Raw genomic sequence first — 14263 nt, forward strand, 5'->3', positions numbered from 1 at the left:
GAGTTTGAGAATGTGGCTCAGTCTTTACGAATTGAATTGTTAGAGCACAGTAGGAGGTCATTCTATGATTCTTAGCTTGCTGCAGCACATCCTATGGGCAGTGTATATTGCAACCAACCAGAAAAGTTCCAACTTAGTTTTCAATTGAGCTGAGTTAACATATCTCAGTTGAAGGCAACTGAGACATTGCAATTTGTGTCATAACTGCAAGTCATTTATGAGGCATGACAAAAAAAATGCTTGGATTCTTATCTTGAGCGTTATCCACTGTTATCTGGTGAAAGATGGATCAATTGAAAAAGTTCATAAGTTAATAATGTCCACTTGAGTAAGATCCTGGGAAACAAAAAAACTCAACTGTATTTAGATAAGAAGTCAATTACTTCCAGTAGGCAAAATCAAACGTAAACATTTATAAGCAGTCTCTATGTTGAACATGACCATGTCAGCTTTGGGTCAGAATGTTTGAACTTCTGACTTACAAGGTGCTTGGTCCAAGTCCTGCTCAGATACTTAAGCACAAGCCTAGTTCTGAGAAAATTCTGTATTCAGAGATGCTGTATTCTTGATGAGATGTTAAATGATAGCCCCATCTACACAGGCAAATGTAAAAACCTCATGCAACTATTGAAAAATCAAGGGACTTATGATGATTTGGCCATTGACTACCTTGGAAACAGGTGATCTGGTTATTCAACTTGCTTGCAAGGCTTCACTGTGCACTAATTAGCTGAGTTGGCCTACACGATGACATCAAAAGTACTTAATTGGTCATGAAGAGCCTTGGGATATCCTGAGGACTGAAAAGCCCTAAATGCAACTTCTTTCTCACTCATTTCTACAATCACTTCTGTACATTTTAATACATTGCATACATTATGGTTCACTAAACTACAGTGCAAGTCTTAGCACAACACTTATTGTATTACAATTAACAATTATATAATTGTTAACAATTACACACTATTCAGTATCATTTACACTATTTAGTATTATCATTTTTAACTTCTAATACGTTGTCCTGTCCTAGAAATCAAGTTGTAGCAAAAACCCAAACTCAATTTAAAATTGACATGAACGTTGAAGAACAAGGATACCACCAAACCAATTAGAACAATTTTTAAAAACAATTATTAAAGATAGTGACACTTTAGAACCTTTGATTTGTGTGTGTTTTATATAACATACTAATCCATTACAGCTTAAAATCCCCAAGTGGTCTAAAATCACATGGATGGCTACTCAAAATGAGAACCAGGTGTGGAAACAGAACCCTTTAACAGACTTGTAAAAAAAAATGCACACCAACATTTGAAAAAGAAAATTTAGGATACCAGGATAAAACGTAATGAAATTGATATAAACCTATTGGGCTGAACTTTGTGCCCTTCATAGGCCTCTCCTCGGTTGTGGTGGAAATATGGTTACAGTTATCAGGCATCTGTGGAGTGCAATCTCCAGGCAGGCAGCAAATGAAGCGACAGAATTCTACTAGGTGATTTTTTTTTCAAAGTTAGGGAACAAGCAAAAGAATGTGCTTTCTTTCAACACTGAAAACTCTGCTAATTTATTTAAGTACTCTAATGATCCAATGCACAGCCTGGTACTTAAAAATGTCATGTCACATGAGATAGGAAATATAGTGCATCCAAGCTTAAATCAAACTGTGACAGTCACTTGCCTGGGAAAGGTTGTATACCACTCCCTCAGAGTTACATGTGAAACAGTTTTGGACAGCCTATTAAGAACATACTTAACAATTATTTTTGTAAATTGGTTTGATCCTTTTTGTGCACAATACCAAGATGACAAATATCAGCAATTTCCTTTCTATTGCACACCCTCACTAGACTAGCTAACATATGCAGAACAGTGCATTTCAGCAAAATTAAAGTGCGAGAAGTTAGGAACAAAATCATGAAGTTTAGATACATCTTCATTCTGTTGTTCCTTAATTTCCTGATAATCAGCTGCAGATTACTAACCAGAAGGAGAACAATTAATCCTGCAGTGGCCAGATTGGCATGGTACATCATGTGTGCAGTCAGTACTTTCATAGGCAGCAGATGCCAGCACACAGAAAAGGATCAAGACCAGCATGAAATCCTCAAATATAGTGAAAGGATTTTTTTTGAAACAATGGGAGTAATTATAAGGCAAATCCGAACAACAGGATCTGGATGACAATTACAAACTACTCAATCTCTATTAATGGGTACTTATATTACCTAGATCTTACAATTAAAATTGTTAACTCATTCTCAGATGTATATTAGCCTACTTTGCCAAGAATCAGTTATTCACCAACACGACAGAAGCTGGAAAAATTCACAATTTGAGAATGGGATTTCCCCATACAACAATTGGAGAGGTATGAGAGTAACAAGAGAAATCAAGTTTATCATCTCTAACAAAATCAAACACAGTCCCAGGTTCAAATTCTCTACTGAGTTAGCTGGAACTCAATATCTGAGCTAGGAAGATTAAAAAAAGCCAAGATTGGTTCCCCCGATCACTATCCAGAAGCCTCTGCTCAAAGTTCGTGCATACAATGACATGAGGCAAGGACAGGATTGGATGAACTACCAATAAATTATGTGTTGGCACAATTAAAACTGAGATAAACAATAAACATATGCATTATGAGGAGTCACTTATATGACTCATAATTCTTGAGCAAAAGCATGTTCATTAGTTGGTGAACACCACAGAAAAGACCAAATTCTCAATGTAAAATGTGAAGCTCTTCCAAGAGATTGACATTACAGCACAATACCTAGCAATTGGCATCAGCTGGACTCAATGATAGCACCCTCCGAAGTCAGAGGTTATGAGTTCAAGCCCATTCCAGGATTTGAACAAAATATCTCATGTGATACTTCAGTTCTGCACTGAGGACATGTTGCATTATCAGGACTCACTTGTTCAGGTGACACTAAAAGAGGATCCTCCAGGCGGCCTGGCCAACACTCATTCCACCCTGCAGCTAACACCAAACAGATTACATGGTTGGCTACCTCAGGGGTACATGCAAGATTTTGTTCAGTACAAATTAGCTGCCATATTTGCTGGCACAACAGTGACTCTGCTTCAAAATTAATAAATTGGTTTTGAAACACTTTGCAGAGTCCTGAGAATTTGTAAGGTGTTATGTAAGTGCAAGTTGTTCCTGTTTGCTTTCACACCACACTTCTAATTATGTAGCAGGAATTCAATCCTGTTATTTTCTTTTTAGTCTTGCAACTATCAAAAATTAGAGTAAGTGACAATATCGAAGATAACACTTTCTACAGATCATAGGTGATTTTTTTTTCCAAACTCAGACTTTTCTGAATTCACACGCACTAAACAGAACATCCACGTATGAGGGGGAAAACGTGTGTCACAGGATGCTAGGTAAAAAAAATGCTGAATCCTTGTTTTCATCAACATCATGTTCAAATTACATTTCAACTTCCATTTTAGCTGTCCACCTAAGTGCAAACTTTATTCCCCATGCATGCGTTCCAATTACATTTTCCTTTCTTTGGACACTTTGATTCAATAGTGCTCACTGCTTTTATTACTCAAGAGCATGCCCACAGTTCCAACTTTGGGTTCCTCCTGGAACTCAAGTAGTCCTTGACCACTGAACACTTTTAAAATAATGGTGTTGAAAAGTATGTTTCATTAAAACATGCCAAGAAGTTGCAAGAATGGCAAACTACTCAAGTATCACTTGCGTTTTATTACATCACCTCCACCCTTCTGGTGTTATCATCTTATTCTACACTCCAACCCACAGGTGGTTCTGAGCAATCCTTTAGGACCTCATTATATCTGCAAATTAAGCTTTTCAGTAATGTAACAAATCATGGAAGTACATTCTGTATAAATTATATACAGTGGATTACACGCTAAAATACGTATAAAGATATTAAGAGTACTTGTTACTCTGATACCTCTCCAATGTCATATGGAGAAATCATGTTCTCAAAGGTTTTTGGCCTTTTACAATCCTGAAATGCCACTTGCCATTCATCAAACTTAGGCTAATCCACTACATTAGAACTAAAAATCCATAAATACCGTAGAAATTAAAAGGAAGTCAAAACATGAAGTTAAAATGGTTAATCTAAGTAAAATGCACAAATTTCTAAGAGACTTACAAATATATCTAGATTTTTTTTAAACACAATTAAATCTCTGAATTTAATTTGTACGCATTTCTGGCATGTTTTCTTGGGCGTGGAATCTCTAATTTGTGGTGTCGTCTCATGACAAGAAAAAAGACAAGCAATGTAAAGAAAATACTCGAACATAAAATTCCTCGAGAAAATGGCATGTTGCAAGGCTATTTTCTAAATGACATTCATAGGAAATACAGAAAACACACATTTAAAAGCCAATCAATTTGTCTACCATCATGAGACCCTGGCTTAAGGGGAACTGAAAATTAAAGCAGACATTGCAACTGGGAGACTCAGATCTGGCGCAGTGGGTCAGCCTACTAACTTTTAAACTTTTGAAACTGATGTTCTAATCTCTGTTGGGATTAAAGTCTTTACTCTCCGTTTAATAACTGAAGAGTCCTACTTCAAATCACTTTGGGCAGCTATTAACAAAATTACCTTTAATTGGTCACAAGTCAGAATAAAACAGTTGTTAATCCCATTCGGAAAAGCTATAAGTTGGCTGATATAAGAATGGAAAAAGGAACAGATGTGAATTCTTATTGAATTAGGGCTCAAGATCCACTGCTGAGATAAACAGAAACTTTACTTAAATTGGTGCTAAAATCGCAAGAAGGTTGTAAAATTAAATCATGCAACACCAAATTCCTTCTTCAATAGAAATATATATCCTTAAAAAAAAGACAGATTTTATTAGAATTCGGGAATAGTGTTGCTCTGTTGGGAGTATATTATTAACCAATGAATGATCATGAGATATAGAATTAGAGATCCGTAAACAAATTAAAGAGTAAAATGCAGGAACAATGGGATTGCAATAATGGATGAATGGAATTATCCAAAGAAATGTGGGGGGGTAAAAATAATGTATTTACAACATGTGCAGGACAGCTTTCTATTTCAGTATATTTTTAATCCAACAAGGAAAGCAATACGGTTGTTTCTTGTTCCAGGCAACAAAGTGAGACAAGTCAGCAATGCAAGGGAGGGGAATATCGAGAAAAAAACCAAATCATACGAAGTCCTGTGCAATATAAAACATGAATGAAAGTAAAGAGAAGATATTTGAGCAGAAGAAACATGGAACTAATCCAGATTTACTGAAGAAAAACCAGCAATCAAAACCATGCAGAAAAATAGGAATTGATCAAGCTGATGATTAGAGAACAGATTAAACATATTCCAATTAGAAGAAAAGTTAGTGCTGGAGTTCCTTAGACGAGCACAGAAATTTAAATATCAAAAGATAACAAAGCTGGGGCTAACGAAAAGAAAATCCAATGGTCAAGCAAAGTAAAATTCAGACGGTAAGAATAAAGAACAATGGTCAGACAAGATTAGGGGGAGTAGCAAAATGTCTACAACCATGCAAAAGCCAAAATATTTGAAGCATAAATTTGTACTTATTCTTTGATGGGATGTGGGCATTGCAGGCAAGGTCAGCATTTGTTGCCCATCCCTCATAGCCCTTCAACTGAGTGAATTGCTATACCATTTCAGAGGACAATTAAAAATCACACTGCTGCGGGTTTAGAGTCGCATATGTATCAGACCAGGTGAGGATGTCAGATTTCCTTTGTTAAAGGCCATTAGTGAACCAGATTTTTTTTTAAACTGACAATCAATGGTCACCAGTTCTGATACAAGCTTTCAATTCCAGACTTTATTAATTCAATTTAAATTCCACCAGCTGCCATGATGGGGTTTGAACCCACGTCACAAGAGAATTAGCTTGGATCTCTGGATTATTAATCATTGTAAAAAGTCTGACAACACCAGGTTTTAGTCCAACCTATTTATTTGATAATATTATCAAATAAATAGGTTGGACTAAAACCTGGTGTTGTCAGACTTTTTACTGTGTTTACGCCAGTCCAACGCCGGCATACCCACATCATTATTAATCATTGCCACAATGCTAATGTCTCCCCTATCTCTCTAATTCAAGACGAAAGATGAAACCAGTTTACTTGGTGTTTCAGTTAGTTCAGCCTTTTACAAGTCATTTGCCTCAGTTTTCACACAAGCTGCATAGTGAGAAAGATGGAGAAGCTGTAGTCGTGAGGCAAGACAAGTATAGATAGAGGGATGACAAAAGAATTAATGAGGCTTAAAAATCAAAAAGGTATTGGGACTTAATTGCATACATCCCAAAATTCTCAGGTAAGACAAGAGAAGCAGATGCTCTGGTGACAATTGAGCATTTAGATATGCAGGTTATGCATCTATTCAGAAACAGAGAAAGGTGTAAATCAGGTAGTCAATTAGTTTTGCGTTAGTAGTAGTAGGTAAGCCTCTGGAGCCCAAAACAGTGGATAAAATTAAGAATCATCTGAAGTGACTTGAATAAATTAAGAGTAGCGTAGAAAGCAAGTTGCTTCTGACAAGTTTAATAACAGCTTTAAAGAAACATAAGGAACTGAAAAATGAAATGCTGTGGGGATGTCATTTATGTGGGGGAAACTGAACTAAGAGATAAGCTTTTAAGCAAGTGGGAGAGGGCAAACGTCCAAATTGCTTCCTACTATACCACAAAATTCTAGTGCTCTATTTTGTATCATGAATATTTTGCATTTTCAAAGCTTGATGAACAACTTTTTTTTATTCTTACAGTAACCATAGTAAGATGCAACATGCAGAAGGAAGTTGTGTACGCACATGATAAGGGGAGGTGCGTATGATTTCTAACTGTCCCCTGAAATGACCTCACAAGCCACTTATATTCAAGTAGTTGGCTCATCATCTTCTGAAAAGCAGTTGAGAATGGGCAGCAAATGCCAGCCTTGCCAGCAGCACCTGCATTAAAACAAACACACCATGAGGCTAGGCATTAGGGTCACGGCCTGGGAAACATAAATGCTTAAATCCATGTTAACTCGTCTTAATTAACCCAAGTTATTTGAGATGAGTATCAATTTTATCCACTGTTTCGGTCTCAAGAGACTTGGCTACTACCGATGCAAGGCGAAGCTAAATTTCTACGCAAGTGCTCATTTGACACTTTTCCTGGTTTATGAACAGATCCATAACTTACACAGCTGAATGTATTTTTCTTTTGCAAAGCAAGCTTATCTTCTGTTCAAGACTGAGAATATAAGCTTGAAATAAACAATAGTGTAGGAGGTTTGTTCCCATACAGATTCCAACACACTCCGTTTTCAGACTTGAGAATTAACACTGCACATGTAATGTGTAAAATTCATGCAATGCTATATCAAGTCACCTGCCCGAATCAGCAGCTACACATCGAGACTTGTTGTAACATGTCTCAGCTTGGCTTGGCTAACCTCTGTGAATCCAAATCAGGAAGCTGCGGATTCAAGCTTCACTCCAGAACTTGTGCAGACGATCTATGGAAGGTGAAGGTGCATCCTTTGGATAAAATGTTAAAACAGAGTCTGGTTCACAAGTTCGGAGGGGTGTAAAAGATCCTGTGCTATTATTATTCGAAGAGCAGGCAGTTGCCCTCGTGCTTCAGCCAACACTCACCCTTCAAAACAGACAACCTGATCATTAGCATAAAGATTGTCTATAAGAGGAAAGTTGCACTTTAAAAATTATTCATTGGCTTAAGTATTTGGAACAGAGCTGGAGCATGAAAGGGTGCAAATAAATAAGTATTTTTTTAAAACGTAAATGCTTATGATCAGAGTTCCAAGCAGATCACTTCACTTCCACACACAGACTTCTTAATCTTAACCTTGCCATTGGAAGAGAACAAAGTGTCAGGAAGGAAAACAAGAGGGACTCAATTAAGCATTTTTGTCTCCCAGGCTGTAGCTCAGAAACCTGGTAACATGGCATGCTTGCTTTTAATACATAGTGTTGCAAGCAAAGCTGGCATTTACTGCTCATTCCCAACTGTCTTTCAGAAGATGATGAGCCAACCTCTTGAATATGACTCAGTTGCAAGGTAATTTCAGAAGGTAGTTGGCAATTATACACACCTCCCTAGGTCATGTATGTGCACATAGCCTCATCATGTTGCATCTTGCGTTGACAACCAAAGTGGGTGGCACAGTGGCTAGCACTGCTGCCTCACAGCACCAGGGAGCTGGGTTCAATTCTCAGCTTGCGTCACTGTCTATGTGGAGTCTGCATGTTCTCCCTGTGTCTGCGTGGGTTTCCTCCTGGTGCTCCGGTTTCCTTCCACAGTCTCAAAGATGTGTTGGGTAGGTGCTAAAGTCATACTAAATTCTCCCTCAGTATATCCAAACAAGCACCAGAGTGTCACAACTAGGAGATTTTCACAGTAACTTCATTGCAGTGTTAATATAAGCCTACATGAGATTAATAAATAAACTTCAACTTGTAAATAGTCTGTTTCAGAATTGTCATTCACTCCTAACAGTTAATTAAAACATACCTCAGCTATAGCTAAAAGCTGAGAAAACCTTCATACTGCCTGTGTAAAATGCAAGACCCTGCTGTGAAGATTCAGCAATGCAGCTGACATCTATACAAATAAAAACCTGAGATGGAAAACAGAAGCATTTTTACGAGTTGCCCAACAGTGGACAGCAAAGTCACCCTGGCAGCTCAATTACTACACAACCCAAATGGACCTGAACTAAGCAGGCCATGCTCCAGATGAGCTCAGCACCACAAGGGTAAAAGGAGATCACTCCAATTAGTTGGAGAGGAAGGGCAAAAAGAATTACAACAAGCAATTACAAAGGACAGTGCTGAGATACACATCTGCAGCTCTTAAACATTCAGAGACTGTTTTATTCTTGGGCAAATGCACGGTATCACTGTGAAATCAATGGACAGATGGAAATTGAAGTGCAATGGACCATGTGTGTCTGCGGATTTACATTTATTATATTGTCTTAAAATGCTCAGTAATAAAAAACATAATCTAACCATGAACATTGTAGGAGTGCTTGTGATTTAGTTAGCAACCTGACAAACACTTCTGTAAAAGAGATACTAATCTGGGGACAATAATACTGTGACGTGAAATAATCTTGCAAAAACATGCACCAGTTTGTGGCAAACAGATCCACTTTCATCCAAAAATCAGGCCCATGCTTGCCATCATAAACTAACTCAATTACATCATCCAAATGAGCATTACCAGAGTAGGTTTCGTCCAGTTGCTGTTTAAACTCATCAATACAAGTAAATCATTCCAAATCCCTCCCACCAACCTGTACAAAGTCCAATGTGTACAGCTTCTCTGCCTTTTGGCTAAGACCAAGTGTAGTATCGACATGCTGTACTTGGTTGAAGTCATTAGGATACATTTTAGCTTCATTTGAAACAATTTTTAAAAGCAGCAACTTGGCCTTTTGGTTAGGATGCAAGTGACATCAAGCCTAGGAGGAGGTGCAATGCCTACTCCAATCAGCTTGGATCATGTCTTGGGCTTGATCTACAAGAGGTGAGAGCACTGTTTTGTCAGCTTGGATCGGAAATGTCTCACTTGAGACTCTGAATTGGACTTGATCTGATTGAATTGGATTAAAAAAAGTGTTACAGCTAATGTTCACTCCCTCAGGCATAACTTGTCCTCACCCTCCAAACCCATCCTACTCTCATGACGCAGATCAGTCATCCATTCCATCAATTTCATTGAAAACATGTGAACAAAATGGTCCCATCAAGCATGCATCTTGCCATTCTAAAGTGATAATAAAAATGTTTAAATGTCTCAAAAGCTTAGCATTTTAGCTGTCTCTTTAGATCAGTTGGTCAGCAAAAAATATCAGCAATCTTATCTCGGCCAACCTGAAAACCTTAGAAGATTTTCTCCTCCCTAACTCAGGACTGCGAAGATCAACAAAAGTTTTCTTATTGAAACCAGTTCCTTTGGGGCCTGCCCACCTTACCTCCTCTATGAACTATGACAGAAATCACAAGACCAACCTGTCTAAATAATTATGTACAAGTTTTAAACCTTGCCCATTACAAATTGAGCATTGTTCCAAATAAACTGTGATTACTTTTTCCAGCAATGATCAGCCTGATCTGCCTCATTAATGCTATCATCAATCCACTCTATCAAGGAAACTAAAGCTATAAAGGTCAAATTGTCATTTGTCATTGGAAAGCTTTCAATTTTTGCTAGAAAACATCATTATGTAGCCAGTATCTCTTAGATGCATCGGCACCCCCCAATTCTGCTGCTCCATTTTTTTTCTTGATGCGAACATGCTGGCGTTGAACTGGGGTAAACACAATAAGAAGTCTCACAACATCTGGTTAACGTCAAACAGGTTTATTTGGTAGCAAAAGCCACTAGCTTTTGGAGCGCTGCCCCTTCGTCAGGTGAGTGGAAGTTCTTTTCACAAACTGGGCATATAAAGACACAAACTCAATTTACAAAATAATGGTTGGAATGCGAGTCTTTACAGGTAATCAAGTCTCAAAGATACAGACAATGCGAGTGGGGAGAGGGTTAAGCACAGATTAAAGAGATGTGTATGGAGACAGTAAGTATACATCTCTTTAACCTGTACTCTCTCCACTCACATTGTTTGTACCTTTAAGACTTGATTACCTGTAAAGAGTTGCATTCCAACCATTATTTTGTAAATTGAGTTTGTGTCTTTATATGCCCTGTTTGTGAATAGAACTCCCACTCATCTGACCAAGCGGCAGTACTCCGAAAGCTAGTGGCTTTTGCTACCAAATAATCCTGTTCGACTTTTAACCTGGTGCTGTGAGACTTCTTACAATTTTTTTGTCATTGCTTTTTTTTGGACAGGACTGAATGTCAGCAGCAATGCATCCTCATCAGTGACTTACTAAGCAATCTTGACTACAGGCACTGAAGTGACAACCATCTGCTATTCCCTCCTTCAGAAAAATACAAGATCAATTAACAGTCTTGTGCCAGAATATTTGGACATGGACAGACATTAAAAATTTTCCATCCCACAACTCATGTCCAACTGGAGCAGCCATGCCATTACAAGGTGAGCGAGGCAAAGTTCTTTCTTCCCACAAGCAAAGGGCTAAGTAAAAACAGCACAAGAAAGCAGTCAAATATTTGAACATAAGAACATAAGAAATAGGAGCAGGAGTAGGCCATCTAGCCCTTCGAGCCTGCCCCGCCATTCAATAAGATCATGGCTGATCTGTCGTGGCTCAGTTCCACTTTCCCGCCCTCTCCCCATAACCCTTAATCCCCTCTCTTATCAAATTGGTCACTTGTTTTCATGGTATTTGTAGAAATTTGAAAGTAATGTTGCTTGCCATTTATTGAGCGATCATGAATAAATGGAGGAAAGCAGATTTGAGAAAGAAATTGCTGAATAAACCAAAATAAATTCATAAGACGACATACCAGGAACTAGTTATGAAAAAAATGAAATCCAGGATCACTGTGGTACTTCAGAGTTATATATCCGAATTTCCCTTTTGTAACTCAGATGCTTATTGAGTCTTAAATAAGGCACATTTTACCTCATACATTTTGCTGAGGCAAATTACAACTTTGTAAAAACATTGGATTTATCAGCAACTTTGTCAAAATAATACTTTTGACAATGAAGTAAACCTGCAAACCACAGACACCCACTGCATAGACTCAACAAGACCCAGCAACATACTGTTCAAAATGTCCACTTGGCCTTTCTCCACTATCTCAGTTTCGGAATGTCTCAATCAGCTTCTCAGACACACAAGCAGCTTGGGTGCCCTACACAAAAGTTTTATCTCGATTCTCAATATCACCTTGCCACGTAAGTTTATAGTAAAACCGCTCTAAGTCACAACACGCACCATGAAACTACACAAAAAAATTAATATTCCAAACAAATTTAATCAGTAAAATAGCATTGACATGCTTTATCTCAATAATTCAAGGATGGTAACAAAATGTACAAAACAACCTGTATTTAGCCCCTTAAACCTAACAAAACATTGCTCATTGCTTTACAAGACCATTGAGCCAAACCAGGAGATATTCAGGAAGATAGTCATATGTTTGGCCAAAGAGGTAGGTTTTAAGGAACATTTTAAAGTAAAGAAAAACAGAAATAGGGTGAGGTTTTGAACTTAAAACCGAGGCAGCTGGAGCAACAGACACAAGTGATGGAGTGACGATAACCAGGCATATTCAACAAATCACAAGTGCAGTGCAGATACATCAAGAGGGAGATGGAGTTCCAGGTTATAGATACAGAAATGTTATGGAGAAATTTAAAACAAGAGTGAGAACTTTAAAACTGAGATCAGTGAACTTAGGACAATGAATGAATGGATCTTGGTGTCAGTTAGGATGCAAGTAGCATCTTACCAAGGGTGGCAAAAGTGCACTGGAATCATCAAGTCTGGAATTAACAATGGCATGGATGAAGGTATCATGAGTGGATAAGATGATGGGGGTAAATGGAGGATTACTGCAGTGGTGGAAATAGGCAGTCTTCATCAAGATACATATGTGTGAAGACCACCATAGTATTGTTGGAAATGTTTCAGGACTATCTAGATCACAATGTAAGCCCTGAATTTTGTTTCTCACATGCCAGCCAGTCACACTGGCCTGCAACCCTGCACGTGTCCCAAAAACATACCCAACTGAAATTCATCATAAATAACTATTCAAGTGAAATTAATGACCGCTCAAAGATGGGATAAACAGCGGTTAGATTTAGAAAAGGAATAAATTCGTACAGCTCCATTCGTTGTGGTAATTTGGAAAATCTTTACTGCAATCACCAACTGAGATGAGCCACAGTTATGTTCGTGCGGGTTGTCATTGTTTTCCACAAAACAAACAACAGAGGCGAATGTCATTAAATATAAACAATGGATTTGCCTACATTTGTGCGCTAATTCAAGGCAGTCGGATGTAGCCCTGGCCCCGATGTTAACTGCAGACTTACCGTGGTGAGTGAAGATGTTACAGGCGGCCTCACTGGCCCTGGCTGCAGCCTCTCGCCTCCTTCCCCCGTGTCCGGGCCTGGTTGTGCCAACCCTCCCCCTGCCCGGCTGGACTGTCTCTCCACTCGCACCAACAGCCCCGCCGACGCGGGCCTGCTGCTGCCCCATCCGCGGGCTTTCCAAGAGCGACCGCCCCGAATCCCGCTCTCTCGGAGCCGTTTCTTTTACATCCTCCCTCGCTGTCCTCTCCTGCTGCTCGGCGGGGTTATTGTGTAGCTCTCTGCCCGGCCCGGCAACCCCCTTCTCCCGGTGTAGACTCACAGGTCGACGCCGCCGGGTGCCGGGCCCCTTCCCTCGGTGTTGAGAGGGGAGGGAGGGAGGGGGTCGGGCGCTCTTGTCTCTTTAACGCTAACGCAAAGCGCTGTCCCCCGGTGAGACGGCGGCGGCGGGGACGGGGAGCCCGAAGACAGCAACCGCTCACTTCCCCCGACTGCGCATCCGCCCCCGTCCCGCTGTCCCACTGCAACCGCCTGTGCCCCGAGCCACAACGAGGCGCTCTCTTCACAGTCCTCCCAGATGGTCCTCCAAGCCTCTCCGCTACCACTGGTCCTCCCAGATGGTCCTCCAAGCCTCTCCGCTCCCACTGGTCCTCCCAGATGGTCCTCCAAGCCTCTCCGCTACCACCGGTCCTCCCAAATGGTCCTCCAAGCCTCTCCGCTCCCACTGGTCCTCCCAGATGTTCCTCCAAGCCTCTCCGCTACCACTGGTCCTCCCAAATGGTCCTCCAAGCCTCTCCGCTCCCACTGGTCCTCCCAAATGGTCCTCCAAGCCTCTCCGCTACCACTAGTCCTCCCAGATGGTCCTCCAAGCCTCTCCGCTCCCACTGGTCCTCCCAAATGGTCCTCCAAGCTTCTCCTCTACCATTGGTCCTCCCAAATGGTCCTCCAAGCCTCTCTGCTCTCGTTGGTCTACGATGTGGAGAAACCGGCTTTGGATTGGGGTGAACACAGTAAGAAGTCTCACAACACCAGGTTAAAGTCCAACAGGTTTATTTGATAGCACAGCCACTAACTTTAGGAGTGCTGCTCCTTCATCAGCTAAGTGGGAGTTCTGTTCACAAACAGGGCATACAAAGACACAAACTCATAAGAACATAAGAAATAGGAGCAGGAGTAGGCCATCTAGCCCTTCGAGCCTGCCCCGCCATTCAATAAGATCATGGCTGATCTGTCATGGCTCAGTTCCACTTTACAAGA

The 14263-nt window shown here is 40.0% G+C and overlaps 1 protein-coding gene and 1 non-coding gene across 4 annotated transcripts in view; one reads left to right on the forward strand and one right to left on the reverse strand.

The window, feature by feature from the left end:
• The window catches only part of abl2 (c-abl oncogene 2, non-receptor tyrosine kinase), a 108156-nt gene extending 94640 nt beyond the window's left edge, over positions 1-13516 (reverse strand). For all 3 annotated transcript variants that reach the window (XM_080195744.1, XM_080195743.1, XM_080195741.1), the window contains exon 1: positions 13010-13516. In XM_080195744.1, the coding sequence (XP_080051870.1) occupies positions 13010-13175 (166 nt within the window). In that variant the 5' untranslated portion in view covers positions 13176-13516. The remainder of the gene's footprint in view (positions 1-13009) is intronic.
• LOC145348802 (U2 spliceosomal RNA) lies at positions 9346-9536 on the forward strand. The gene has a single exon (XR_013888021.1). It is a non-coding gene; the product is annotated as a U2 spliceosomal RNA (small nuclear RNA).
• Positions 13517-14263: the final 747 nt, after the last annotated feature.

The sequence above is a fragment of the Carcharhinus amblyrhynchos genome, chromosome 9 (assembly GCF_965287045.1).
Source record: "Carcharhinus amblyrhynchos chromosome 9, sCarAmb.v2.hapA, whole genome shotgun sequence".
NCBI classification, from domain to species: domain Eukaryota; kingdom Metazoa; phylum Chordata; class Chondrichthyes; order Carcharhiniformes; family Carcharhinidae; genus Carcharhinus; species Carcharhinus amblyrhynchos.